Source organism: Rhodofomes roseus (assembly GCF_022264815.1).
Source record: "Rhodofomes roseus strain CIRM-BRFM 1785 chromosome Unknown C8Q71scaffold_50, whole genome shotgun sequence".
NCBI lineage: Eukaryota > Fungi > Basidiomycota > Agaricomycetes > Polyporales > Fomitopsidaceae > Rhodofomes > Rhodofomes roseus.
In genome coordinates, this window is record NW_025953006.1 from 23,929 (window position 1) to 49,648 (window position 25,720).

At 56.6% G+C, this 25,720-nt stretch overlaps 12 protein-coding genes across 12 annotated transcripts; 6 read left to right on the forward strand and 6 right to left on the reverse strand.

Annotated features, from left to right (window-relative positions):
* Nucleotides 1–791: 791 nt before the first annotated feature.
* Nucleotides 792–1,928, forward strand: C8Q71DRAFT_799960 (uncharacterized protein; the record flags this gene model as incomplete). The annotated part of the gene is made up of 8 exons (XM_047925935.1): nucleotides 792–1,064; nucleotides 1,120–1,165; nucleotides 1,216–1,329; nucleotides 1,385–1,411; nucleotides 1,461–1,520; nucleotides 1,581–1,649; nucleotides 1,703–1,831; nucleotides 1,888–1,928. The coding sequence occupies 8 exons, from the start codon at nucleotides 792–794 to the stop codon at nucleotides 1,926–1,928; spliced, it is 759 nt and encodes a 252-aa protein (XP_047772335.1).
* A 1,800-nt stretch (nucleotides 1,929–3,728) lies between these two features.
* C8Q71DRAFT_681472 (uncharacterized protein) lies at nucleotides 3,729–4,117 on the forward strand (the record flags this gene model as incomplete). The annotated part of the gene is made up of 2 exons (XM_047919752.1): nucleotides 3,729–3,934; nucleotides 4,003–4,117. Coding segments are annotated over 2 exons (321 nt in total), but the record flags the coding sequence as incomplete, so codon positions are not given.
* A 1,407-nt stretch (nucleotides 4,118–5,524) lies between these two features.
* C8Q71DRAFT_486931 (uncharacterized protein) lies at nucleotides 5,525–6,882 on the reverse strand. The gene is made up of 3 exons (XM_047918863.1): nucleotides 6,541–6,882; nucleotides 5,944–6,479; nucleotides 5,525–5,884 (listed from the first exon to the last, which is right to left on the reverse strand). Exons 1-3 carry the CDS (start codon nucleotides 6,818–6,820, stop codon nucleotides 5,708–5,710), a joined length of 993 nt encoding a protein of 330 aa, XP_047772337.1. The 5' UTR covers nucleotides 6,821–6,882; the 3' UTR covers nucleotides 5,525–5,707.
* An 820-nt stretch (nucleotides 6,883–7,702) lies between these two features.
* On the reverse strand, nucleotides 7,703–8,530 carry C8Q71DRAFT_863798 (uncharacterized protein; the record flags this gene model as incomplete). The annotated part of the gene is made up of 3 exons (XM_047928233.1): nucleotides 7,703–8,125; nucleotides 8,198–8,214; nucleotides 8,278–8,530. 3 exons carry the CDS (start codon nucleotides 8,528–8,530, stop codon nucleotides 7,703–7,705), a joined length of 693 nt encoding a protein of 230 aa, XP_047772338.1.
* Nucleotides 8,531–8,702: 172 nt separating this feature from the next.
* C8Q71DRAFT_912205 (uncharacterized protein) lies at nucleotides 8,703–10,259 on the reverse strand. The gene is made up of 3 exons (XM_047929179.1): nucleotides 9,848–10,259; nucleotides 9,222–9,784; nucleotides 8,703–9,170 (listed from the first exon to the last, which is right to left on the reverse strand). The coding sequence occupies exons 1-3, from the start codon at nucleotides 10,110–10,112 to the stop codon at nucleotides 8,892–8,894; spliced, it is 1,107 nt and encodes a 368-aa protein (XP_047772339.1). The 5' UTR covers nucleotides 10,113–10,259; the 3' UTR covers nucleotides 8,703–8,891.
* Nucleotides 10,260–10,380: 121 nt separating this feature from the next.
* C8Q71DRAFT_792945 (uncharacterized protein) lies at nucleotides 10,381–11,953 on the reverse strand. Its single transcript, XM_047925435.1, has 3 exons — nucleotides 11,555–11,953; nucleotides 10,936–11,492; nucleotides 10,381–10,885 (listed from the first exon to the last, which is right to left on the reverse strand). Exons 1-3 carry the CDS (start codon nucleotides 11,832–11,834, stop codon nucleotides 10,598–10,600), a joined length of 1,125 nt encoding a protein of 374 aa, XP_047772340.1. The 5' UTR covers nucleotides 11,835–11,953; the 3' UTR covers nucleotides 10,381–10,597.
* Nucleotides 11,954–12,491: 538 nt separating this feature from the next.
* On the forward strand, nucleotides 12,492–13,808 carry C8Q71DRAFT_486976 (uncharacterized protein). The gene is made up of 2 exons (XM_047918864.1): nucleotides 12,492–12,715; nucleotides 12,779–13,808. The coding sequence occupies exons 1-2, from the start codon at nucleotides 12,593–12,595 to the stop codon at nucleotides 13,742–13,744; spliced, it is 1,089 nt and encodes a 362-aa protein (XP_047772341.1). The 5' UTR covers nucleotides 12,492–12,592; the 3' UTR covers nucleotides 13,745–13,808.
* Nucleotides 13,809–14,540: 732 nt separating this feature from the next.
* Nucleotides 14,541–15,950, forward strand: C8Q71DRAFT_792948 (uncharacterized protein). The gene has a single exon (XM_047925436.1). The coding sequence runs from the start codon at nucleotides 14,562–14,564 to the stop codon at nucleotides 15,885–15,887; it is 1,326 nt and encodes a 441-aa protein (XP_047772342.1). The 5' UTR covers nucleotides 14,541–14,561; the 3' UTR covers nucleotides 15,888–15,950.
* Nucleotides 15,951–16,761: 811 nt separating this feature from the next.
* C8Q71DRAFT_792988 (uncharacterized protein) lies at nucleotides 16,762–18,305 on the forward strand. Its single transcript, XM_047925437.1, has 4 exons — nucleotides 16,762–16,849; nucleotides 16,906–17,982; nucleotides 18,037–18,096; nucleotides 18,190–18,305. Exon 2 carries the CDS (start codon nucleotides 16,998–17,000, stop codon nucleotides 17,961–17,963), a length of 966 nt encoding a protein of 321 aa, XP_047772343.1. The 5' UTR covers nucleotides 16,762–16,849; nucleotides 16,906–16,997; the 3' UTR covers nucleotides 17,964–17,982; nucleotides 18,037–18,096; nucleotides 18,190–18,305.
* A 165-nt stretch (nucleotides 18,306–18,470) lies between these two features.
* On the forward strand, nucleotides 18,471–22,312 carry C8Q71DRAFT_799962 (P-loop containing nucleoside triphosphate hydrolase protein; the record flags this gene model as incomplete). Its single annotated transcript, XM_047925936.1, has 7 exons — nucleotides 18,471–19,179; nucleotides 19,231–20,087; nucleotides 20,142–20,508; nucleotides 20,559–21,714; nucleotides 21,779–22,127; nucleotides 22,181–22,234; nucleotides 22,295–22,312. The coding sequence occupies 7 exons, from the start codon at nucleotides 18,471–18,473 to the stop codon at nucleotides 22,310–22,312; spliced, it is 3,510 nt and encodes a 1,169-aa protein (XP_047772344.1).
* Nucleotides 22,313–22,695: 383 nt separating this feature from the next.
* On the reverse strand, nucleotides 22,696–23,273 carry C8Q71DRAFT_863805 (NTF2-like protein; the record flags this gene model as incomplete). The annotated part of the gene is made up of 3 exons (XM_047928234.1): nucleotides 22,696–22,919; nucleotides 22,976–23,199; nucleotides 23,251–23,273. The coding sequence occupies 3 exons, from the start codon at nucleotides 23,271–23,273 to the stop codon at nucleotides 22,696–22,698; spliced, it is 471 nt and encodes a 156-aa protein (XP_047772345.1).
* Nucleotides 23,274–23,361: 88 nt separating this feature from the next.
* Nucleotides 23,362–25,235, reverse strand: C8Q71DRAFT_487112 (Clavaminate synthase-like protein). The gene is made up of 7 exons (XM_047918865.1): nucleotides 24,901–25,235; nucleotides 24,718–24,840; nucleotides 24,311–24,662; nucleotides 24,188–24,259; nucleotides 24,040–24,128; nucleotides 23,765–23,978; nucleotides 23,362–23,699 (listed from the first exon to the last, which is right to left on the reverse strand). The coding sequence occupies exons 1-7, from the start codon at nucleotides 25,044–25,046 to the stop codon at nucleotides 23,634–23,636; spliced, it is 1,062 nt and encodes a 353-aa protein (XP_047772346.1). The 5' UTR covers nucleotides 25,047–25,235; the 3' UTR covers nucleotides 23,362–23,633.
* Between the last annotated feature and the right edge of the window lie 485 nt (nucleotides 25,236–25,720).

Genomic DNA, 25,720 nt, shown 5'->3' on the forward strand with positions numbered 1-25,720 from the left:
AGTAGCAAAACATGAAGTGCACACACCAAGTGGGGGACATGCTCCTGCTTTTGTACGTCTGCTCCCCTGAGCCAGTAACTTAGCCCTCGAGAGCTCGACGGGCCGCACATAGACTCAAGAAGTGACGTTCTGTAGATCGTTCTTGTGACGTGCACTCAACATAGGAATGCTTACGTGGCAGAAGGGTTAAGGTTCATCGGGATGGCGCCCAAATATTGATTTTGAAGTTCTAGATTGGGAACGATTCAACCATTGACGACAAGATACGGTGTAAAGTAACTCCCATACCAGAATCGCCTACTCCCTCAAGTCTAGTGGTAGACCGACTGAGCATTATCATCCTGAGATTGGTGCCACCCGCTATGCGTCAGCGTCGGGCGACCGGCTACAGCGGCGACGCAAAACATGCAAGGTCCCATAGTTCGTCGGTTCCGCACCATCATCAGAGCATCTGTAATGTACGACACGGGCGATGCGTGGTGCAGCACACGCGAACGGACGATACGGCAAACTCCCATTAACGCGGTGAGACGATTCTCGTACGATGCACCGTGCCATGATCCAGGCTGGACGAACTTGTCCGCGTCCTCACCGAAGTGGGTGATACGCCGAATTTGTCTGTCTGACGCGGCGTTGGACCGCTGCCGAGATGCAGTTGTTAAGTTATGGAATGCGGAGTACCTGTAAAAACCATTTGAATATCATGAGGGGTTCAAAAGCGAAGACTGGACGAGGACTCGCTACGTACATCCCACTGCTTTGCTTCGTCCGCTCTGTTCCTCGAGATACACATGGGCTCCATTGAATCTCCAAGCCGCGTCGCCATCGTCACCGGCGCCGCCCAAGGCATCGGGCGCAGCATCGCCCTCCGCCTGGCGGAGGATGGATTGAACGTGGCCATCAACGACATACCATCGAAGACAAAGCAGATCGAGGAGGTCGTGGCGGAGATCAAGGCGAAGACGAATGCGAAGGTGGTCGCTGCGCCAGCGGATGTCACCAACGAGGAAGCGGTCCAGGCCATGATTGCTTCTGTGGTCGAACAGTTGGGTGGACTGGATGTGGTACGCCTGTCGAATGCGCTGGTGTCGGGTGCGGGACTGAGATGACGCGTTTTAGATGGTCGCGAACGCGGGAGTGATGTCCTACGGTCCCCTTTTGATGGGTATGTTGGATCTAATCGAAGAGCTGTTCTTCGCCGACGCATTTGTGCAGTCCCAAGCGAGGAGTGGGATCGCGTCATAAATATCAACCTGCGAGGCGTAATGCTTTGCTACAAATATGCGGCGAAGCAGATGGTAGAGCAAGGAAGGGGCGGACGGATCATCGGTCAGTGACGCTAGCCTCACCTCAAGACGATACTCATGGAATTTCGGATGAGTAGGGGCGTCGTCTATGGTCGGGAGACATGGTGAGGACCTGATGCGGACTCCCAGCCACATTCTCATCGCATGAGCCAGGTGTTGCGTACACGTCGGCCTACGCGGCTTCGAAGTTCGCCATCCGTGGTTTGACACAGTGTTTCGGTGCCTAAAATGCTTGATCCATAGACAGAGACCGGCTGAAATGCTTTGATATAGCATCTGAGCTGACAAAGCACAACATCACTGTCAACGTATACGCTCCGGGCGCAATCCGAACAAACATTGGTGAGTTATTCTGGCACGAAGAAAGTGCGTCACTCACCATCATCCGTTCACAGTCAGCATAGAAGATGCAAAGGCGCAGGGCTTGAATTCTTCTGCCATGTCCAAGCTCCCCATGGCGGAGCCGGAGGTCATCGCTAGCCTCGTGTCGTACATCGCGAAGCCGGAGGCATTCTTCATTACCGGTATGTCTTCCATGCGTGCGGCAGACGGTTGAGGGGTCGTTGACTCTGTTATCCAGGTCAAACAATCTCGGCAAATGGAGGGGCACACTTCGATTGAACGCCGCCTTCTAATCGTTTGCACAGGAGCTGGAGGGTCCGATGAAGCTCGTTAGAAAAGTTCGCGCAGCGCAGTGCAGACCTATCGACGAGGGCCGAACGCGTCGTGCCGATCTTCCATGGACTGCAGGGCCGCAGTCACGGAAGTTAGCTTGGATAGATCTCCGTTGTTACCGACAGCGCGCTGGACGTGATTCCGTCAATGGCTGTTCTTGTCTAGCTCTGCACATTCATGAACCGGTTGCAATAACGATGACCCCAAAAAGCCACATCGCGATTGATGGTTATGGAGATTGAGGCGACGAACATGTCGTCGGGCAGATATTCTGAACCATGGAGTGTTCAACACGGATCTGGTGTCATACGTGTCTGGCAGGATAGACACATCACCGTCAGGTGTGCCAGTCGTTGCCAGCATCGTCAGACACAGCCAAAGCCCATTGGCCGCCCGACTTCATGGAGTGGAGAGTCTCTGACTCTGAGTTCGCACGACGAGATTTTGTAGGCGGCCGGAATGCTATGCGCGTACTAGTAGCACGTTGCTCTCGTCTTCGAAGCAGCAGTTGAGCTGCGCAGCATATGTTCGGGACAGATACGGTGCGGACTTACAGCGCTTGGACGATAATGATATCATCCCGCTAATTCTATGTAGCAGGAGTCAGTTCGTCGCTCTTCGTCGGTACACGTGTAAGAGGTTCTGCATACAATGTTGGCAGTGCTGATGCGGCATGCTGAGAAGAGGGCGGAGGCAGTTTATGAGAAAGATATCTCTACGATTTCTTCGGAGACCTGAGAAGACGATGAAGCCACACGTACATCACGGCATTGCCAAGTGCTGAGCGTTGGCTGACCGCAGAGAGCGACTCGGAGGGGTAGAAGAGCAGTGTGGGAACGACATACCGGAGTAGGCAATCCCGTTCATTAGCCCATCGAGATCAACGAATCTCGATCCCATCAACACACTTGTACCTGTCTTCTGTCAAAATTCGCGCCTTTCCCTGTTTTGACTCAACACCACCATCAGCCACCATCTTGCACTGATAACTGGGCACCGCCGTAATGTCCGACGTCCTGGGTTCGACGGCGAGCCACCGCAGGCTCCTGGCTTGCACGACCGGCTGAACAAGGATAGGGTCTGCTTGTTTTCTGGCGCCAACAGCGCAGATGCATCTGACCATGGGAGGCTTCGAGGAGGCGACCGGTGAGTGGAGCGCCTCGCAGCCCTAACAAACTTCTGGAACAGGGAGGCCGGCATGCGTGCGGCGTGCGCTGGGACGGGCGACTGAAGTCCGCGGCCATCGCTTGGGCGGCTTGGCCGCATCGACATCGCGTCACAGAATTGAACGTGGCCGAGGCGCGTCAGGGCGTGTCCTCTGCCGGCCTACCCAGGGCCTATCACGTTTATTATCCACTTGCGACCGTCTTGTCTTTTGTCCTTTCGCCCGGTTCCTGTGCCCCTCCTCCCTTTTCTCCTCCTTTGTCGCAGCCCGAGCCCTTTTCTATCGCGACTTTCATCCAGCCACGCGAGGTGCCCGCCCGTGTCGTCTCTTCCCCGAGGTTCGTGCCGTCGTCTTTCTTTCACAGAGACCCTCTGCCCGCCTCCGAGATGCGCCTTGCCCTCCTCTCTGCTGCCGCCCTCGCGGCCGTCCTGGCCGTCTGCCCCGCATCCGCGGTTGCAGCTGCGACCAAGCGTAACGACAACCACGACAACGGGCCTACTCCTCCTGGGCAGCCCGGCCCCGAGCCCTCGCATCACTCCCCCGGCAAGGGCCACGAAGGCTTCCGTGTCGGGACTGTCATCCGCAAACGCGACGGCTCGCTCCAGCTGCCCGTCGTTCCCCCTGAAGCGGACGTCTCGCCGATCCTCTGCCCGCAATCCATGGCCGTCTGCCCGATCACGGAGACCATCCCGGACACCCTGGAGAAGTGGGTCTCGGAAGGCTTCGAGTGCGTAGACTTGCGCGAGGACCTCACCTCGTGCGGTGGCTGCGGGATAGTCGACGCTCAGTGAGTGGCATATCTGTCGTGGTGCTAGGGCGGGCAGTACTGATTGACTGTGCGCGTCCGTGATTCAGATACGACTGTACCGCTATTTCGAACGCCCTCGGCGTCTCGTGTGAGGTGGGCACCTGCCGCGTGCACTCGTGCAAGCCGGGCTTCACGCTCGCGCTCGACGGCAAGAGCTGTATCTCCACTGCATGAACACTCCGCGACCCCCGAGCTCGCGCCAGCCGCGTGAGCTAATCGGAACACCACGACCCATGATTCAGACCACTCCGACGACATGTCGCCGGTATAGATCACGACAGCCTCGCCGACCACGACGTCATGACACAGTATGGCCTCTGCGCGCGATGCTGTGCCCTGCGTCTCTTTGGTAGGGTTGACGGACATCTGTATTTATAGTTTCTCGGACACAGTCGATGGTGCTTGACGCCATCGAGGACCCTTCTGTCGTTCCCGTGCACTGTTCCAATTACTGTTGTACCTTCCTTTCTGTGCCGCCTGGGCTAGACACTCGTGTACTTTCTACGTTCGTTGCGCGTTGCGTTGCTTTGGGCGTCGTTCCAATCGTCCCTTTCCTCGTTTCCTGATTCTAGCGCACCACGAGTCCCCGAGGACGCTCCGTCTCAGGGGCAGGGAACGCTTGACGTTTATTTATCGCCGAACGCTAGCTAGAAAATCCCTGACACTCTTAGCCCCTGGTACACCTAGACTTCACCCACCCGCCACACAATGCTAGGCCATCTAGAGTGTCATTTGCAATTGCCCCTTTACCTTTCTCGTACGGATCGCCAGTTTCATTTTGTCTGGATATTGGATATTGTATCGTGGCGCTGATCCTCTCCATAGAACACTCGGCAGCGGGGATAGAGCGTCAGGGCCGAATGCCATTTCATATACCTCCTTTACATGAATGTGCGAAGTGATGACTGTGGAGGCAGGTGCGCATCAGACTAGCCCCTCCCGGAAAAGGTGAGGCGTCCTTGCTGTCGGGTGGGGTTTACGTTTTAGGCATAGGCAGGATGGAAATGACATGCCTCGAGGCTATCTGCAGGTGCCAGGGGAAGACTAGGTACCCGTGGACGGCGTGCGCACACTTCACGGATCGGTTGGATTGGCCGCATAACAGGAAACGTCTGAGCGAAATCGCCGCGTCGGAGGTGCGAGCTGCAGGTTCCGTTCAACGGAAGTGAACGCAGATGCCAACTAGAAGCCTCGGGTATTATGCATGCTTCAGACCTTCGGTGACGAGGTGTGCTGAGCCGCCCATTACACAACGCGGTCGAACCTGCGAAGGTCTGGAAGCGCGCGACTCGGAGGTGCATCATGACAACCGCCGTGAGGGTGTCTACCTGATAGTTACATAGACTTGGGGAGTTGACCTGGAGTGAGTGAAGCAGAACAAAATTGCTTATTCTGCGTGGAGTAAGAAGGGAGCAGGGGTTACAAATGGGCTCGCCAATGACCAGAACCTCCGTCAGCCGGTCTTTGTAGGCCTCTGAAAAGTATTACTGGTATGTCCTGCACGCCAGACAATTCAGAGTCAGTCCGAGATGACGGGCCCCGCAAAGGAACACGTAGTGCTCTCTAGACTGAAGAGGCAATGTTCCACAACTTGAACGACACAATTACATTGGTATCACAAATCATCATACAGAGTACACCTCAGCATAGACAACACGTCGTCCGGCTGGTACAGAGACGGGACAGCTAGTTGTCCGCTCTGCCACCGGAGAGCGATACTCCTTTCATCTGATCCTGGAGTTGCTGTACTCCCTAGGGGCTCATCGTAGTCGACGAAGTATGGACTGGAAGACCGCTTATGATCGGCTTGGTCAATGCCCGGCTGCTGGGTCCAGCTGCCTGCTCCTCTTCCTCTTCCTCGGAGCCATCCTCTGAAGCCGATGGCGTAGGGGGACCTGGCTTGCATTTCGGCTTGTGGCGCTTCCAGTCCTATCCGTAATCGTGGAGGTTAGCGCAAGAATAGCTGGAGGAGAAAACATGAGTCGCACCTGCTTTTGACATTCCCTGCTACAGTACCGCGGCTTGTACGGCTCCGTACATTTCCCGTTACATTTCATCAGCGGCGCGTCCTTCGTCCCCTCCAGCCAACATTCCGGCCATGCACAGCGCTGCACGTTTGGCTCCTCGCCAGCCTCTAATTCGCGCTGCTGACGCTCATACACGCATCGAAGGTCCTTCATTGTGTCGAAGGGGGAGACCTCCCAATACTGCTTCCCCGACTCTTTCTCGACAGCTTCGTCGATGTATTCCGCGGTCGCAATGACGGCGGGCGTGAAGTACCCGAGGTGAGCGGCCGCGTTTGCGGCCTCGGCGGCGCGCGTCAAGTCACCCATCTTCGGTTTCCTGCTGTTTCGGTGAACCTTCTCGATGTAATACCACGCGATGCATGAATGTGCTTGCGAGAGGATTCGTCGATTGGGAGGGGTTGCGAGTCTCCCGCCACGCTCGACGTCGATGAGATACAGCCATTGTTCCAACCCGACTCGAGGATTCTGAGGGGGTCCGCCCTGGCCTGTATAGTGCCCTACGAGCAGCAGATACACCTCAGTACGCGCGCCTTCTCTCGAAGATTGGGATGCACGCACGTATGCCGAGTTCGAGAATATCTTCTGGGCTGCCCTTGGCTGCTTCGCTGCGGATCTCGAGCTCACCCTTGGGGCACATCCTCCCACTCGCCACCACAAGCGCCATTGCTGTCGACATCTCGTCGTCGTCGCTCATGATGCATTCCTTGTCGTACGGTATCAGGCATTTCTGCATGAATAGCGCATACTCCCGGAACTTCTGTGTGAGGCGGAAGGCATGTGGCGGGTATCCCTTGCCCGAGAGACAATGTTCGTCGATCTCTATGACATCGGAGGGCATCGTGATGGTCGAAGGAAGACAGTCACAGAACACCAAAGAACACCCTGCAACATGGCTTGAACGTGTTAAGTAGTATTACGTTGCAAGGCAAAAGCAAGTGTGATCAACACGATCACATGCACCGTTGTCGCGCTTGTGGCTGAGGTGCGCACTTGTCACCGTCCTCGCGCCACCAGTGACATAGTCGCCCTCCTCCGTTCGTGTGACATCATCCACGAGTAATCCGACGTGTAGGCATCGAAGATAGCTAATACAGTATGCGTGCGATGTATGGATCCTGCTCAAGGGATGGTAGACACCGCAACTGCAATCTATCAAATTGCTGTACTCCCGACTGGCATCTAGCTGCAATCCCAAGACTGAATCCGATTGTAGGTTATGAAATAGAAAGGAGACTTGTAGAAGGAGAATCGTCGACACATCTTCATTCCCGGGACCTCCCATCCGCAAGAGTCAGCCTCTCAATCTACTCGCGCACCGCCCTCATCATCGCAGGACTCATGGTCGATGACGCAATTTGGACCGAGCCTCCTGGCATCTGCGGAGCAGTCGCGCGCATATTGTACTCCCTTCTTGGGTCATGAGGGAGTGGCTGTTCCGTGAAGTTTCCTCCCGCGGGCCGGGTCGAGGCAGAGTCAACCTCGAGTGTGTCCGAGCCTGAGCGTGCGCGAGGAGGCTGTACGAGTTCCGTGGATTTCGGCATAGATACGCCGGGCTTGCAGTACGGTTTGTGTCACTTCCAGTCCTACCATAGGTCATGGATATCAGTCTCCAGGAACAGCACTAAATGCGCCGCACGGAAGTCGGGACATACCTGCTTCTGGCATTCCTTACTGCAGTAGTGCGGCTTATCCGGCTCCGTGCACTCGCCCGCACACCGTCTTAGCCCAGCCTTCCTCGCCTCGTGGCCTCTATCCCGCATCCAACAGCCGCACACCGAAATTCGCCCGGCGCTCGCTCAACCCTCCTTTCGCGCGTCCTGTCCTCGCGCTCTACCTCACGCTTCCTGCGCTCGTATACTCTCCGGAGCTCTATCAGCTCCGAGAAGTACGCCGTCTCCCAGACGTTTCGAGCAGGCCCACCGACGGAATCCAGGTGGTTCAGGTTGCCGATGTACATCGCGATGGAGAGGGCGGTCGGGGTCGTGTACCCGAGCCCTGCGGCCGTGTTGGCTGCCTCAGCGGCGCGCCTGAGGTCGTCAATTTGGAGTGTTTGATTTGGCAGGCGCGACTTGTTGTTATAGAGGCTTGCGATACAGGAGAAGGCTTGCGCGGTGATGCGTCGGCTGGGTGAACTCGAAGGGCGCTGTCCATGCGAAAGGTCGGTAAGGCGCCACCATTGATCTAGAGCCCCTTGAACGTCTTAAGCTGGCCCGACGTAGCCTTTGTATAGCCCTGGGTGCAAATCTGTAGTTGAGTAACAATATCCCGACTGTCCGAGGTCATCTGAACACGCACGTATGCCCCATTCGAGAATGTCCTCAGGGTTTCCACTCCCAGCACCTGAGCGAACGTCACTCGCGCTACGCGAGTGCACCCTGTTCAGTGCGGTCATGATCATGTCTTTCGGTTGCACCTCCTGGTCGTACGTCCTGAGGCACCCTCCCACAAACCCGGCGTAACCGGTGAATTCCGCAGTGATAGTGGTTCCAGAGGGGAACCCCATGCTGGCGAGACTTTGCTGGCGAGCCTCTATGTTGATGGGAGGCATGCCAGTGTGGGAGCTAGAACAGTTATGAATGAGGTTCAGGTAAGCAGTGCTGATGAGTTGAGGGTAAGAGTGAGGATTCTTTCGGTTCGTCCAAAGTGGGGCGCCAACGCGCACACGTGGTCTGGTGCGACGCGTCTGTGGCAACAGGGCTCTGGCACTACTGTACTATCACGCCCACCTAGCATGCGCACGCATACTAATTCACATCCCAAGCATTTGATCCTGTATTTGGGGTATTCCGTGTCCTATATTAATTGCAAGTAAGTTTGTGTATGCCAACTAGACGCCTCGTATACATCATGATCTGCCCTTGTTCAACACTCAATAAGTCCTCGCGACGAGAGTACTCGCTCTCATGAGCTCAGGGCCTCGCAATCTCCTCCTTCAAGTCCTTGAGCATGGCAGGTGTCATCATCGAGGATGATATCTGCAGGGAATGGCCCGGTCGACCTGGCGTAGGCACCGTAATCATCCGCTCTCTCCCAGGGTCCTGCGGCAAGAACTCTTCGTCCCAAGGACTCCGCTCGGAGGATACAGCATCAGAGGACCTCTGAGAGGCAGTCTTTGCGCCGTTTGAAGTGGATACCCCTGCGAAGACTGGAGCACCTGGCTTGCACATTCGCTTGTGTCGCTTCCAGTCCTGCGTGCATAAATGAGCGCAGGCAGAGGGCACGATCTATACAAAACCTACCTTCTTCTGGCACTCCTTGCTGCAGTAGTGTGGCTTAGACGCTTCCTCACACTTTCCGGCGCACCTCAGAAGCGTAGCCTTCTTCGTCCCCTCGATCCCACACCCCTCCGCCGCACACCGATATGCGTTCGGCGCGCGCGCAACCTTGCGGTCTCGCGCCTGCTGCTCCCGCTCGATCTCCCCATTCCTCCGCCGCCACACGCGCCACAAGTCCGTGAGGCACGCAAACTCCGGGAGCTTCTTGAACGACTGGTATGCGTTGCTCGGGAGCCCGAGCGGCATGGCGGCATACTGCGCGATGTTGAGGACGATGGGGGTGACGAGCCCTTGCGCCGCGGCGGCGTCAGCGGCGATGGCCGCGCGGCGCAGGTCGTCGATTTGGATCGTCTCTTTGTCGACGTGCGCACGGTCCTTGTAGACCTTCGCCTGGAGGGCATAGGCTATCGCGAGGATGCGCCGGGGAGGCGGCTGCGAGGGCGGAGAGCTAGGGCTGGTGATGTGCTGCCATGTAGTGAGTGCCTCCGGGATATCTTTGACCACTCCTCCGCAACCCGTGTAGAGGCCTAGGTGGAGGTGATCAACGCTGATCAGCATGAATGTGATGCCGAAAAAGACCTGCAACGTACGCATCCCTAGCTCGATCATGTCTTCCATACGTCCTGCGAGAGCTCCTACAGAGAGCTCCCTAATATTGCGGGATCTAAGCCGCGCAAACGCTTCCTTGAAGAGATCGTTGAAGTCGACATCGTCTCCGTAACTGCGACAGCATCCCTGGAGGAGCTGGACATAGTCGGTGAGCTCGTCGGTAAGTTGAAAATCGGGCGAGAGGTCATGCTCAGCAAAGGAGAGGAAGCTGGAAACATGGTGAAGCGTTCTCGTCTGGGTGGACATGTCGCATCTTCCAGTGGTTTGGCATGAAGGACACGTCCTCCGCTGTTGTCGATTTCATCTGGGTATGCGAGACTAAGTACTTGGATGCCGCGTGAACTCACCAAGCGCCGACCCGTGCGATCTTGGTTGTGAAGCGCGCTCACGTGTTTGCGACGCGTCTGTGGCTAGACTCTGCAACGACTACGCGACGCAAACGCGCGACGCGATGCAAATCGTGTGGCTGCAACCCTACATATCGCTGCAATGTACTCATATGTCCCGACAAACATTAGTGCCGAGAGCTCACATTACATTCAGGGATCGCAAGGAGCACGTCCTTCACCGGTCCCGGATCGGGCCTAGCTGACATGGCGACGTAAGTACAGCATCAAGAGGCTACAAATTCAGTATCAAAAAACTACGTTGGTCAACAACAACTTCCCAGGGTATCGTTCTCCATACCAGGCAGAGCCTTTACGGGGATCAATAACAAGCAAATCATAGCGTCAAAATTTACCCATGTCCAAGGAAAGCTTCTCAATCTCGTCCCTTACTTCCTTCAGCATCTCGGACGACATAGTAGAAGACGCTATCTCGAAGGATTGGCCTGGTCGCCCGGGTGCAGGCACCGTGATGACGCGTTCTCTTCCCGGGTTCTGCGGCAAGGGATGCTCATCCCAGGGATCGCGCCCAGGGGACGCATCATTGTCCTGTCGAGTAGTGACGTCTTCAAAGGGACTGCCTGCCCGGCTCGGGACGCCTGGCTTGCAGTTCGGTTTGTGCTGCTTCCAATCCTGGCACATGGGTGAGCGCCGACGGAGGGCACATTCTACAAAGCACGCACCTTCTTTTGACACTCTTTACTGCAGTAGTGAGGCTTGTACGCGCCCTCACACTTCCCGGCGCACCTCATGAGCGCGGCTTTCTTCGTTCCCTCGATCCCACAGCCCTTCATGGCGCAACGATACGCATTCGGCGCCCTCGCAACCTTGCGGTCGCGCACAAGCTGCTCCCTTGCCATCTCCTCAACCCTCCGGTCCCACGCGCGCCACATATCCTCGAGACCCACGAACTCCGGGAGCTCCCTGAACGGAACGGGACCGGTCGCCACGTATTCGGCGACGCGCAGAACGATGGGCGCGACGAGTCCGAGTGCAGCGCCGGCGTTGGCTGCCTTGGCCGCGCGGAGCAGGTCGCTGATCTGGAGCCGGCCTCTCGTTATGTCCACAAATGCGCGATCGTCGTAGACTTTGGCTTGGAGGGCGTAGGCGATTGCGAGGACGCGTCGGCTGGGCGGCTGCGAGAGGGGCGGCATGTCCGAGCTAGGGCTGACGATATGCTCCCATGCAGAGAGTGCAGTTGCGACGTTTTTCTCCGCTCCTCCGGAGCCTGTGCAGAACCCTGCAGACAGACATTCGACATGAGAACTGAACAAGTCGATGTACGAAGAAAATGCAACTCACGCATCCCAAATTCAACCACGTCTTCTGCGTTTCCAGCGAGGACACCGTTCGCTACCTCTTTGATACTACGAGCGTTTAGCCTGGTGAACGCTTCGCTGTAAGCCCTGCCCAAGTCGTTGCTTTCGTTCACCTCGTAGTAGCTGCAGCAACATCCTTGGAGCAATTGGACGTAGCCGATGAGCTCGTCGGTGCAGTCAAATCCAGGTGGATAGCCAGTTGCACCGTCATGGGCGACTTCGGTAGAGAGGTGGATGCGACGCGCGATTTCTTGATTGGCCATGTCCTGTTCGCACGAACGGCGCCGGAAGGCGTGTTCCGGTTCCGCGGCGGGTGTTCTGGAGGGACTTGTCCGTTGCGGGGCACGGTGGGCGCCAATCGGCACGATCTCGCCGCCCCGGCCGTCTGTTTGCCTCCGCCTCCGCGTCCTCCCCCTCTCCTCCTCCTCCGCCTCCGCATCCTCCACCTCTTGCGCACTCCTCACGCCCACAGAGCCCATCTCGTCTGCTGTGTGCGGGCACCGTATGTTTTTGTTTTCTGGTAGTTGCAGTCGAGACACGCCCACCGTCGTCGAGAGCGCTGCTCCGGGTCTGGCCGTGCCCGGCCGAGAATGTACAATGGCGCCATTGTCGACGTTGGACCACGTCCAAATCCAGCCGGTCATGCTCCCAAGTCTCAGCCCACTCAACAAAAGCCGTGCGTCAACGAGGTCATAGAGCGGTCTTCGCTCTCTCCTGCGCCCTCAGCGTGAACCCCATGCTCCTCTTCCGCTGAGCTCGTCATAGCGCTGGCCAACCCCGGAGTCTTGTCCTGTAGGCGTCGAGTGGGTGTAGAGGTGCGTCATTGGACGGCCATCGGATATCACTAGTTTGACTGACGGTCGGTTTGACCACGCACAGCTAGTAGCTGGCCCGTCATCCGCGCGGATATCTACACCAGACCACGACTTGCTCCCTCCCATCCGTCTCACAACATCCGAAAAACAACACATCCTTGGTTGGGGCCGTGGAAGCACATCCGCCACGGCGATTACGACCCATCATGACTCTAACGCTTGCCCGACTCAGAGACAATCTTGACGATCTCTCACCCGCCCAGAGAGCATGCTTGATGCTCTTCGGGACGGTGTCGGCGGTCATCGTGTTTCCGTTCATGCTTCTGTTTGTAAGTACTCTCGATTGTCACTGATCCCCGTGCATCTCCTTATCCTTGTTGTGTCGTTCACAGAATCTCGCGTATCTTATTGCGACAAAACTATGGATGACTTCACAACCTAATGAGGTGGATGGAGAGGAGTTTGATCTAGGCCCCGCGCGCGAACGTCGTGGATCAGTGGACTCAGCGATCTCTTTGCCTCCGTCTTATCGCAGCCGAGACGCAAGTCCCGTCTTCGACTACTCCATGCCCACGTCATCCTCTAGTCCTGAGATCAGGCAGCTCAGGCGCGCGAAGGTCTACATTGATGGCAGCCCTCGCAGCCCTACCTCCTCCACCCATCATCCATCGCCCTCCACCACCGTACTCGTCACAACAACCACCGAATACGACTACGTCGTCTATTACTCCTCACGGACTTCATCGCCGACTTCCTCACGCTCAGCCTCCAGCACCTTCAGTGCACTCCGGCCCGTTCGCCGGCTCTTTCCGTCCTTACACCGCCGCGCGACGTCTGACTCTGACCCTGCCGCGATGTCCATCATCTCCTCGCAGTCTGCGCCCTCATCGCTCGGCTCAAACTCATCGTGGTCCTCGCGCTCGGCCTCGGGTACTTCCTTCCACCCGACGCACCGCCGCACGTTCTCGCAGGCAAGCACGCAGTCGGGTGCCACGAGGGCAGACGGGCGCTCGGTGAATGCGCTTTCTGGCGAGGTGTTCGAGCAGCGCTTCGTCACGCCGTTCACGTTCAGACGTTCGTCCAACCCCGTGGCCAGCCAGCCGGTGTCGCCGAAGACGCGTCCGTTCAGCCCGGGCTTGAGTCGGTGTGATGAGGCGAGGCCTGAGTACCTGGAGGGTGCGGCGGAGGTAGTGTGCCCAGTGTCGACGGAGAAGGTCGATCACGCTCGGGAGCGCGACGACCGCGAGGGGAAGCAGAAACTCGGCGGGCTCCGTGGGCTCGGGAGGAAGATCCGCAGGAGAGTCGTGTCGCGGAGGCGGCATGAGGAGGTGGGCTCGCACGGCTCTGGGTCGAACTAGCCGCTTGCGGCTACGGACCCTTCGTCTGCATCTTCCAATTTCTCTCCCCTTGCATCGCATCGGTATCCCTATCCCCATCTGCATATCACGTACATAAGCTATTCCGTATATAACGACGTCATGATACCTATATTGTACAGTATAGTATAGCGCAAATCTGGTGGTAATACTCATTTGGAATTCGAGAGCGATGTATGCATATGATGTTGAACTCAGCACGCCTTGTTTGCTTGTGGTTGCTTGTGGGGTTTCTAAATGCTAAGACTCTAGTAAGACGCGGCGAACGCCCTCATTCGAGAGCGAGTCGAGTCGAGGAGGAGGGTTCAAGGTTGCCGCCGACATGACACGGTAACGTGATGGAATCGCGCTATGCGGTGCGGTCATCGACGCGTTTATACGGTCGGACTCGATCAATAATCTAACCTACTGCTCAGTGATCAGTGCGTAGTTACATCTGGCAACACCGGGTCTACACCGTGATCTCCAAATATGACTACGGTAGTAAGCCTCCCCAGATCTTGCTAGTGGTAGGCACAATGTCGGCGCCGGGGATAACAGTCTAGACCGGACGTCCAGTCATTGGAGCCCGGCGCCGATCGTTCGAGAAATGGGCGTTGAGGCTGTCCGACGCAGGGAGTCCGGATGACGGGTATTTTAACGTCGACCAGCAGGCGTTTCCGCTCAAGCGCTCACTCCAGAACTCCAGACGCACGAATCCCGCTCTACAACGCGGGTAGGCGGATACGCAAGTCCATATGCGGCGCGCATATGGACTTGCGTATCCGCCTATCCGTCGTAGCAAATAGGTATATAACCCATGCAGGACTTCGACACGAATGTTACACATTCAACATCACCACTAGCCGTCTTTGCAACCTCAATGCCTACCGCTCCCCACACCACTCGCGCTACCCGGTCGGCTCAACAATCAGGCGGACGGAGGCGCAATGCTGCGCCGCCGAAGCCCATTCCAACCTCTCCCAGAACTACCGTCCTCAGCGGGAACTTAGCAGAACCCTTGCCTTTCCAAAGGGCCATCTGCTTGACTATCATCGGCTACCTGTTAATTACTCCCATCCACATCGTATACGTGAGTCGTTTGCCTACTCAAACACTGACCAGTTCTGACATTGGTTGCACGCACCTTCAGGGATGTCTGTGCTGGGCCGTAAACGCTGCTGTGAATGCATTTGTTGCGAGCAACGAACTCCCGAAGAAGCAACCTCCGACACGCACCAGGCATAGCAGGAGAGTCACTGCGCCCCCCGTCCGCCCTCGCGAAGTCAAGGCGGTGGTATCATCATCGTCCGATGCATCGTCGTCCGACACCGACGAGCACGCTTCCGCTAGCGAGGACGACGAGCACCGCACGACGTCGTCTGACGAGCGCAAGGCGCTTCCCGCGATGCTGAAGAAGCTGGCCCATCCTGCGCAGATGATCAACATGTCGAACATCACGAACAACATCACGAACTTCAAGGCCCACAACTTCCCCCGCCGACGGTCTTCCGCTGTTGACTCGGGCAACAGCCTGTCGACCACGGACAGCACAAACCGCTCTACCGGAGCGTCGCTGCCCAGACGTATGTCTTTCAACCAAGTGCAGCGCATCATCCCCGCCGTCGGCCGCCGCAGAGCAATGTCAGATGCTGCCGTCCCTGTCTTACCCGCCAACTCAGCTCCTGCGACGAACAAGCGCCGTGCAGCCTCGCTACCCAATCCTCCGCCCTCTTCCACGAACGCACCTCCAGGCATCCCCGCCCGCGAACCCCGTCCCGACGGCCGCCCTCTGCTTGCCCCTCCCCGGGTGACCTTCGACCAGCAACACGGAAGCCCGACTCGGATCTGCATCCCAAAGAGGGTGCGGGAGCCGTCGCGCGCAAGGTCAGACAGCGCTGTGACGTTGTCGAGCTCGTCGAGCTCTTCGAATAGCACCGAGTTGAGTATGCTTGATACGAGCATTGAGGAGGAGCGAGAAGATATCGGCGACTCGGACACCGGCACCACCGATAATGGCGCCACAAGACCACCGACAGCAGCGTCTGGCCCGCGCCGCCTGGCAAAGCTTCGACGAAAGGTTGAGAGGTCACTGGTTCTGCGGAGCAGAACGTTGTTAGATGGTCGAGAGGCGCGGGCGCTCTGATGCTCAGGCTATGTACTGTAGAAGTTGTTCCATGTACAGTATAATATGATTACCTCTGTCACACTGCTGCGCATGCGACATCGGGGCGCGGGAAACGGTCTGAGTGTGGTACTACCTTCTGGAGTGCCAAAGTCATGCGAGGGCGCGAGCGCGACTCGAGCGAGAGGTCGGACCGGCCGCCACTAAGTTGATACGGAGCTTGCTCAGCTCTTTCACCGTCGATGACCAAGTCGCTCTTCCGCTACATACACGACACAGGACCTACGACCACATACGGGACTCGGCTGGCGAAAGATCGGATGGGCGATGAATCGATGATAGGCAAACGAGGCGAAGGCGGGTTTTCAGGTCAATTACTGTTTCTTTATTGCTCCACATTCTACTATACTACAACACTGAGGGTACGGCCAACGGACATACGCAGCGACTTGGGGATGACAGAGGAGAAGAGGAGGAGTACCATTGCTTCATGTCTACATAGGGCTTAGTCCTCAGCGACACTAAATGGAACGAACGAACGAACAAATACGATGACCACTGCCGTCATAATTGAGGTCGTGCAGAACAATACGACCTCAATTATAACGACAGGGCAGTGATCATCGTTTTTGTTTGTTTGTATTCGTCTGACTCGAAGGGCCCCGGCCTGATAGCCAACCTATGGACGGCAACCAGTACGTCAATTCTTTCAGAAAGTGAGTTGGATTGCCATTGGTACCAAATCTACCAGTCTCGATCGTGTTTAGTGTCTGACCGGAAGTCGACCTGGACCTCTGTCAGTCGTTAGAGGCTGTCCTCCCTCGATTGTCAGCCGCATACCTACAGCGGTACATATCTCTTCCATATTTGCCCCCCTCCTTCCTTGGCTTGGCCGACTAACAGTCATGTCCACCGTGTCTGCACCTCGCGCAAAGGTCAACCTCGATTATCTCTCACCTCTGCAGAGAAAGATCGCACTGGCGCTTGGCTATGTTATCTTCGCTCCCATATGTTTTGTATACGTAAGTGCTCGTCTTACCTGGTCTATCATCCCCATAACAGCGGTTGCAGGCAATCCTGTATTATACTGTTACCACGATCACCGACATTCTCAGACCCACCCCAAAGCAGATGACCGTCGAAAAGGATGTCGACGACGAAGTGACCGCGACGCACAAGGCTCCGGCTTCGCCGCTGCCATCAGTGACGCTTCCCTACAAAAAATGGCGCACAGCCGGTTCGATTGCATCAGCTCCTCCATGTTTTACCGGCAAGAACAACATGGAACGTATCGAACCCAGTCAGCGTGCACCACTCACCGCTCCGCTGGCATGCTTAGCCACCCCGGCCAAGCTATTCGGCGGGGATACACCTCGGCCTAGCAACGTCAGCTCTCAGGCTAGTTCGAGCAACACGTTACTGGGATCGTCGGGAGACGCGTCAAGTAAAACTTCCTCCTCCGAGCCGGAGGCCAGCCAAATAGTCCCCAACGCGTCGGTCCTGTCGTTCTGTCGCCTGGAAAATGCAGGCGCCATCCGCCGCCGTCAAGCAGGGTCCACCGCTATGGCATTCACGTCATCATCGCGTTCCTCGAAGTCCCTTCATCCTAGTCGCAAGGTCATTTCGCGGATTCCGGACAGCATGCGGGGCCCTGAGGGACGTCCTCTGAATGCGCTGCCGGAGGTCATCTTCACGCAACGATATGCAAACCCGATCCCTATTCCGTTCAACATCAACCTGCGTCGATCGGACGGAGGGCAGAACTCGAGCGAGTCTACCGCTCATTCAGCAGATAATTCGCAAGATACCTTCAACATGGAGACGCCCCGCGTGGGTATGCAGTTGACCAAAGGCAAGTTTGGGTCATTGCGGAGGCTTGGTAACAAGCTTCGTAAAAGCGTCTCCCTGCGGCATCGAAGCGCGAGCTTGAGCATCGATGGTCAGCAGAGCCCGCGTGTTTCAACCAACCTCGGAGGTACACCGCTACGACCGGTGGCAACTCGCTCCCGTTCGAGGAGTCTGTCGTCATCTTTACCCACCGCTCTGGGTCTAGAGATAGGCAACGAAGGACTTGCTTGGGAGTACAGCCTTCCGTGACAACCTCGGGAGTGACAACCTCGGGAGAAGCATTCAGCAATGTGGCATATGGTTTATAGAATTTAGATACTACCGCCTTCCCTGGGATTGCCTGTTCTGCATCTATGTATGGTTACGAGACGCGGCGTATGCACTAGCGAGAAATTGTTGCAGTATCCGAGCATTTGCAGAACCGAGACAAGCTTTGAAACGGGTAACCTGCGTGAGTATAGTCTCCGTTCCTTACCAAAAAGAGATGTTCGTGTGAGTATGTGGTTCAACGATTCCTCAGCGGCAAGCGGCAGCGGCAGTTCGCCGTAGTAAGTCAAGGTTCAGTAGATCGAGCGTGGCAAAGTAGCAGACGCAGTGGCTGTGGGCCTGTGGCGTCGCTGGCCACCGCACATTCGCTTTCGGAGTCTGAAATACTACCCTTTAAAATCATACTCCGCTTAACGGAGGCCACGAGCTGTAGTTTACTAATACACCAACATCGCTGCGCTGTTGCGCCGCCTCTTGCAAAGTGCCACCATGTCTGACGCTGATCTTTACAGCCTCGAATTCCTCTCTCTTGTCGCTAAAATTACCCAGGAGATTGACAACCATACAGGACTCAGTGACAAAACATTAGCCGAATTCGTCATCGACCTCCATGACCAGTCGAAGACACTACCCGAGTTCAAGCAGAAACTCAAGGATGTGGGCGCGAACTTCCCCGATGCTTTCGTCGGGAACGTCGACCGCCTTATCCTCAGCATGCATCCAAAGCACAAGAAGCGAGCTGCCCCTTCCGACAAAGAGAACGCCGACGTAGAAGCCGGTGCTCTCGACGAATCGGACAAGAAGAAACGCATGTTCCCTGGTCTCGCGTTGAAGGACCAGGAGTGGGAGCCCACTGCCACGAAGGATGCCGTAATGAAGGAGGTCGACGACTTGATGTCGCAGTTCGAGGGCGCTGCCAAAAGGGCGAGAGAGAGGCCCGCGGATGGGGAACGGTCGCCAAAGAGGCGGCGTCAGTCTCGTTCGCGCTCGCCTCCCCCGCCACGGCGCCGCAGCCCTAGTCCTCCTCGCGATAGCGGCTACGGAAACCGACGGGATACCAGGCACGGTAGAGGCGGTGACAGGGGACGACAACTGGACGAACGTCCGGTGCTCTACAAGGTGTACCACGGTCGTGTCTCTGGTTTGAAGGAGTTTGGAGCGTTCGTGCAATTGGAAGGTATTGCTGGAAGAGTCGAAGGTACGTCCATGTCCTCAGACTTGAGTGGTACCTGGATAACGTATCCATCAGGTATGGTTCACGTCTCAAACATACAGCAAGGAGCACGGGCCAACTCTGCCACTGACCTGCTCAGTCGTGGGCAGAATGTGGTAGTGAAGGTAGTGAATGTCGCCGGAAGTCGTGTAGGTCTTTCTATGAAAGACGTCGACCAGGCCACAGGCCGCGACCTCACGCCGCATCTGCGCATCAAGTCGGAGGCTGAGCTTGCGGAGGAGGAGCGCACGCGCTCAGCGAACGGAGCAAACGCGGTGCCCCTCAGAGGTCGCGGTGTTACGACAGACGAACCCGTACGCTCTGCCAAGCGGTTGACATCGCCAGAGCGATGGGAGATCAAGCAGCTCATCTCTTCCGGTGCCATCGACGCTTCGGAATACCCTGATCTCGATGAAGAATACGCCAACCCGACGGCGCGCGCGGAAGTGGAGGAAGAGTTGGACGTGGAGATTCGAGAAGAGGAGCCGCCGTTCCTTGCTGGTCAGACGAAGAAGACGCTTGACCTTAGTCCTGTGAAGATCGTCAAGGCTCCTGATGGTTCACTGAACAGGGCAGCTTTGGCCGGCACATCGCTCGCCAAGGAGCGGCGCGAGTTGCGCCAGCAAGAGGCTATTGAGCAGGCCGACTCCGAGGCTCGCGATTTTAGTGCTCCATGGTTGGATCCGATGGCGAAGGAAGGCGATAGGGTGTTTGCCCAGGACCTCCGAGGTAACCTGCTGGGACAGAAGGCAGGAGAGCAGCCGAAGTGGAAGGAAGCCACGTTCAACAAGGCGACAACTTACGGCGAAATCACCAGCCTGAGCATCCAGGACCAGCGCAAGAGTCTGCCCATTTACAAGCTTCGCGAACAACTGATTCAGGCGGTTCGAAATGTACGTCCCATTGTCTGTTCGACGTCGTCTGCTCAGTGCTCACATCCTATATAGCATCAGGTGATCATTGTTGTTGGCGATACGGGTTCAGGCAAAACGACGCAGATGACGCAGTACCTCGCCGAAGCGGGTTTCGCGGACAAGGGAAAGATTGGCTGTACACAGCCGAGGCGTGTGGCTGCTATGTCCGTCGCGAAGCGGGTTGCCGAGGAGGTTGGCTGTCGACTCGGTCAGGAAGTCGGGTACACGATCCGCTTCGAGGACTGCACGGGCCCCGAGACGAGGATCAAGTACATGACGGACGGTATGCTCCAGCGAGAGTGTCTCGTCGACCCCGACGTCAGCGCGTACTCGCTAATCATGCTCGACGAAGCGCACGAGCGTACCATCCACACTGATGTGCTGTTCGGTCTGTTGAAGAGTAAGTAGGGAACGCCTCTGCACATGACAGTATACTGATATGTTCTGCAGAGGCCATGAAGCGTCGCCCAGACCTCAAAGTCATTGTCACGTCGGCCACCCTCGATGCTGAGAAATTCTCAAGATACTTCTTCGGCTGCCCTATCTTCACGATTCCGGGTCGCACATACCCTGTGGAGATCCTGTACACGAAGGAGCCCGAGACGGACTACCTCGACGCCTCGCTGATCACGGTGATGCAGATTCACCTGTCGGAGCCTCCTGGCGATGTCTTGCTGTTCTTGACCGGCCAGGAGGAGATCGACACGGCATGCGAGATCTTGTACGAGCGCATGAAGGCCTTGGGCCCCAAGGTTCCCGAGCTTCTCGTCCTTCCCATTTACTCCGCGCTCCCCTCGGAAGTCCAGTCACGAGTCTTCGAGCCGACGCCGCCTGGTGCTCGGAAGGTGGTCGTCGCCACGAACGTTGCCGAAACTAGTCTGACGATCGCGGGCATCTACTATGTCATTGATCCAGGCTTCTCGAAGCAGAACGCCTATGACCCCAAGCTGGGTATGGACTCACTTGTCGTCATGCCCATCTCACAAGCCCAAGCACGACAACGCGCTGGCCGTGCGGGTCGTACGGGGCCAGGGAAGTGCTATAGGCTCTACACTGAAGCCGCGTTCCGGAACGAGATGTTGCCCAACTCCATCCCAGATATTCAGCGGACGAATCTGGCGCACGTCATTCTCATGTTGAAGGCGATGGGTATCAACGATCTTCTCAGCTTCGACTTCATGGACCCGCCGCCCGCTCAGACGATGCTGACTGCGCTCGAATCGCTCTATGCGTTGTCAGCATTGGACGACGAAGGCCTCCTGACGAAGCTGGGCCGCAAGATGGCTGACTTCCCCATGGAGCCCCCGCTCGCGAAGATGCTAATCGCTTCGGTGGAACTGGGGTGTTCCGAGGAGATCCTCTCTATTGTAGCGATGTTATCTGTCCAGAGCGTCTTCTATCGTCCGAAGGAGAAGCAGGGGCAGGCGGACTCGAAGAAGGCCAAGTTCCATCAACCAGAAGGCGACCATCTGACGCTGCTGACCGTCTACAACGGCTGGAAAGCGAGCAACTTCTCGAACCCGTGGTGTTACGAGAACTTCATACAGGCGCGGAGCATGCGGAGGGCACAGGATGTACGGAAGCAGCTGTTGGGCATCATGGATCGGTACGTTGCAATCGGACCCTTGTATGTTTTCCTCGCGCGAAATACTCAATTGGGTGCTCTGCAGCTACAAACACGACATCATTTCGGCCGGTCGAGACTACAATCGCGTCCGTAGAGCTATCTGCTCCGGATACTTCCGCCACGCGGCGAAGAAAGACCCACAGGAGGGCTACAAGACACTGGTAGAGGGCACGCCGGTGTACATTCACCCGTCGTCTGCGCTCTTCAACCGCAATCCCGAGTGGTGCATCTACCACGAACTGATCCTTACGACGAGGGAGTACTGCCACAACGTCACGGCCATCGAGCCCAAGTGGCTGGTCGAGGTGGCGCCTCAATTCTTCAAAGTCGCTGATGCGAACAAGATCAGCAAACGGAAGAAGCAGGAGAAGATCGAGCCGTTGTTCAACAAGGTATGTTAGACATGTGTCTGTAAGGTAGCGGCACTTGCTCACTACGGTCTCAGTACGAAAAACCAGACGAATGGAGACTGTCAAAGATGAAGAGAAGCGCACGCTCGGTATGTCGCTACATTTTCGTTTCCTTGTTGGAGATGTCCATTTTCTGATTCACTTTGCAGAGTCAGACTTTCGGCTGAAACATGCCGCATGCTCATATCATTCTCCGTTCTTGTACAGTACTATCTTGCGAGTCCCCTGTATCCATACTGCTCATCTGTGACCGCTATAACGTATGTACGCGGATGTGATGCCTGTCGTGTACCGGAATATGAGCGGCAGGCATTGATTGTTGTTGTGCACCCCACCCGTGCCCGGGAATTGGGCCGAATAGGCCAGTTGCATTCACTTGTCAAGGCGGAGTATTCCGACGGCGTCGTGGCGTTGTGTGCCAAAGGGTCTAGGTCGATCGTGACAAAGTCCTGTCGGTCGAAATCTCGAGCATCAGGATCTGGCTACGAGTGCGGTAGGGTCCGTGACATACCGCAAGGAAGCCCCCCAAGGCTGACCTCTATGTTCGGCTTCATCCGACAAACCGCAGAGCATCAGCATTGACATAGTACTTTGCCACTTCCCCCGCTTTTGTCGGTGGTGCGGTTGGATCGGGGACGAGCATGAAGGTTTGGGAGAACACTCGGGGCTGGCCGTCGACCGACTTGCTCGATGTTGCGGGCGGATTCCCGGCGGGCCCGCGGCCATGTGTTACAGTGCCTGAGACAGTGATGAGGAGATTGGGAGGTTGACTGCCTATAGAGGGGCGTCAGGGCCGAGTACTCGAGAGAACAGAAACCGAACGAGCTCACCTGGAATTGGGTGGCAATCGAAACTCTGTATTTCGTGTTTGGTCGTGGGCATTGCGCTGATGAGCTTCCGCACGCCTTCCGAGCCCTGAAACGGTCTTCCATTCCAAGTCAACGCAGACGACGGACGGTAGAAGTTGGGCAGGTCGTCCACGCGAGTTGCTGAGTCGTATGTTGAGTAATAGAGGCGTGTAAACTGATCGGCAGCTCGTGTAGCGATCTCGATGCTGCGAGACGAAGTTCAGCGCAAGACTGGAAGAGAGACAGCTCTGACTTACTCGTTCTTCGTGAGAGTCGTCATGGCCGTCGCAGTGACTGGTCGCCTGGGCGGTGGCTGGTGGTGGTCCTGGTGAGAGCTGCGCCGCGCACAGTGAAGCGCGGTGTCACGATACACGTGAGGCACTGTAACGTCACAGTGCTATCTCGATCTGGGGCCGGTCAATGACCGGTCGATCAGTCGGTTTTCATCGTGCGCAGCTGCATCTCCAATTCATCTCGGCCATCTAACGCGAAGCTGCATTGATTCCACGCCGGCAAAGGGATCTACAGTACACTAAAAGTCAATTATACTAGTACATACATATTCAAGTAGGTACACGGTCACGTCGACCGCCACAGCTGGCAGCCCGAGTCTAGCACTACGTCCCCTGCATACCGCCGCTCACGCCCCACTAATGGCGCGTCCAATGTGTTCCGTCCCCATGCTAGCGTACCACGTCTCAGGTCCCTGCAATTCAGTCTCATTGTCAGCGGTCTGATTCTGCATCCGGCCAGTCACGGGTAGCCGCCTACCTGTCTGTTCTTGAGCCTAAGCTTCCTGATTCTCCGGGCAACCCACTCCGCTGACGTGGTGTCCGTCTCGAACTCGCCCTCGGGTGCCTTCGCGATCGCGCGTGCGATCATATCGCTGCTCTTCCCCAGATGCCGCAGGACAACCGAGTTGCGCGGCCGCGTGAAGAAAGCGATAGAGTACCGCTCGAACCGCGACTGTGTCCCTGGGGGTGGCCTACAGATGGCGAGGTGAGCGCTTTCATTCGAGCGCTGGCTCTGTCGCCGAGGCAGCTTACATTACGCGGTGGAGGGCGGATCGCAAGATCCCCCCACTGAAGATTGACAGAGCATCTCCGATGTTGCATACTGCATAACCAGGCAGAGGCTGTGACCGATACTTCTTTCAATGATTCGCGCATTGATCGAACAGCATGAACACCCCACCTTGATGTACAGCCACCTCTGCGTCCCTGGCGGCATGACCTGCAACCCGCCTAATCGATTGTGCAGAAATGTCTGAGAGCGACGTGAGCTAACCCTCCTCTTACTACAGCACTAGAGACCCACCAAAGTGCCAAAATCTGTGTGGGCGCCGACGCCCGCTGTTGACTGGTTCTGCGGTGTCTTGATGCAGCGAGCCTCACTTCCACACGGACTCTCCAAGGAGTGCAGCCTGAGAAGCTCGCCCCTCGGCAAGCCCAGCTGCCGCTCAAAGATGGTGAGGATCGTCGTGTTCACATCCATCGACTTGTGCACGAAGGGGATGATGGTGTTACTCATTCGCGCATTCACAGTGTACGGATAGGTTCTGTGTGTCGGCTTTGGCCATGACAGGGCGTCGTCCTGGGCAATATTCAGGAACTCGACGTTGTCCCGAGTGCCGTTCGCGTCCGTCTGGATCGTCCCCTTCGCCTTGTATCTAGAGTGCGGCAGTGAGCAACAAGGGCGGTCCCGAAGAGAAAGGTGGTTCTTACCCAAACGAATTGCCATTGTCACCCTGTTCGAAGCGCATCTTCTCCTGCAGCGGGAGATCAAGAGTCTCTGAACCCATGTCGAACATGTCGTTGACCTCACGGTCAACGCCATGATTCACCAGGCTTCATCATGACGGATTACGTCGGACACATAGCAATGACTGTGGCGTATGCGGTACTCACTACCAGAAGCCTTGTTCGGTGGCTGCGCCCCAGAGCTTGATGATCTCTTTCCGGTCCCATTGCTTGAGCAACCTGTAGTCAATTACAGGTAGAGGGTGGATGGGGGCATCGTCGGGGAAAGGCGCGGTAGCAGTGAGGCCGGGCATTTCGTCTCGGATATGGACTTTGGGCTGCAGCAAAGGGGGACACTTCCTAGGCTATTTATCATTCCCCGGGATAGAGGCCGGAAACCACAGGCTCTAGTCGCCTGCCGGTGAATTTCGGGGGCCAAGCGGAGTAAATCTAGTACGCTATCCCTGATGCAGGCAAGCGGCAGAGGCCTTTCCAATTCTATCGGCCGCGCGGGTAGGTGATAGTCGCCCTGCAGCCATTCGGTCACATTCACAATGCATAACCTCGTCTCTTACCTTCTCAGCCAGCTGCCGAACCGCAATGCAGCACGCATCCTCTTTGATCACCCTCAAGTAACCGGGCCCACGTGTCGGATGACGCCGCAATCGTCATGCCAGCCGTGAAGCTACTTTGTCAGTACCCGTCTGCACAGGGCCCGTTCAAGTGCAGTAATTGGCCTCCGTCGTCCGATGTTCCCATGTGGCCGCACGGTCTTGTCTTCTCCGCCACGCGAGACAGCTCAAATAGGGCGCAAGGACATTCCTGGATGACAACTCTATGGATGAGGGGATCAGCCTTCGCAGACGTTGAGGTAAATTCATGAACCTACTTGACAACATTGCGAGCATCAAAAAGGGCAGGTGATCCATTCAATAGCCCGGCGGAGTATGCATGATGCTCCAATAGTGTATGTGGGAAGGCTCCGGAG

Excerpts from the sequence above, each read along its gene's own strand:
- C8Q71DRAFT_486931 (XM_047918863.1), bottom strand. The coding sequence starts at position 6,820 with ATGCCCTCCGATGTCATAGAGATCGACGAACATTGTCTCTCGGGCAAG. Across the intron at positions 6,480-6,540 it reads TATTCTCGAACTCGGCATAC|GGCACTATACAGGCCAGGGC; the intron begins GTGCGTGCATCC and ends TGCTGCTCGTAG. Across the intron at positions 5,885-5,943 it reads GCAGGGAATGTCAAAAGCAG|GACTGGAAGCGCCACAAGCC; the intron begins GTGCGACTCATG and ends GATTACGGATAG.
- C8Q71DRAFT_912205 (XM_047929179.1), bottom strand. The coding sequence starts at position 10,112 with ATGTCCACCCAGACGAGAACGCTTCACCATGTTTCCAGCTTCCTCTCC. Across the intron at positions 9,785-9,847 it reads CATGATCGAGCTAGGGATGC|GCCTCTACACGGGTTGCGGA; the intron begins GTACGTTGCAGG and ends ACCTCCACCTAG. Across the intron at positions 9,171-9,221 it reads GCAAGGAGTGCCAGAAGAAG|GACTGGAAGCGACACAAGCG; the intron begins GTAGGTTTTGTA and ends TTATGCACGCAG.
- C8Q71DRAFT_792945 (XM_047925435.1), bottom strand. The coding sequence starts at position 11,834 with ATGGCCAATCAAGAAATCGCGCGTCGCATCCACCTCTCTACCGAAGTC. Across the intron at positions 11,493-11,554 it reads CGTGGTTGAATTTGGGATGC|GGTTCTGCACAGGCTCCGGA; the intron begins GTGAGTTGCATT and ends GTCTGTCTGCAG. Across the intron at positions 10,886-10,935 it reads GTAAAGAGTGTCAAAAGAAG|GATTGGAAGCAGCACAAACC; the intron begins GTGCGTGCTTTG and ends CCCATGTGCCAG.
- C8Q71DRAFT_486976 (XM_047918864.1), top strand. The coding sequence starts at position 12,593 with ATGACTCTAACGCTTGCCCGACTCAGAGACAATCTTGACGATCTCTCA. Across the intron at positions 12,716-12,778 it reads TTCCGTTCATGCTTCTGTTT|AATCTCGCGTATCTTATTGC; the intron begins GTAAGTACTCTC and ends TGTCGTTCACAG.
- C8Q71DRAFT_792948 (XM_047925436.1), top strand. The coding sequence starts at position 14,562 with ATGCAGGACTTCGACACGAATGTTACACATTCAACATCACCACTAGCC.
- C8Q71DRAFT_792988 (XM_047925437.1), top strand. The coding sequence starts at position 16,998 with ATGACCGTCGAAAAGGATGTCGACGACGAAGTGACCGCGACGCACAAG.
- C8Q71DRAFT_487112 (XM_047918865.1), bottom strand. The coding sequence starts at position 25,046 with ATGCCCGGCCTCACTGCTACCGCGCCTTTCCCCGACGATGCCCCCATC. Across the intron at positions 24,841-24,900 it reads ACCGAACAAGGCTTCTGGTA|CCTGGTGAATCATGGCGTTG; the intron begins GTGAGTACCGCA and ends GTCATGATGAAG. Across the intron at positions 23,700-23,764 it reads TTAGGCTCAAGAACAGACAG|GGACCTGAGACGTGGTACGC; the intron begins GTAGGCGGCTAC and ends ACTGAATTGCAG.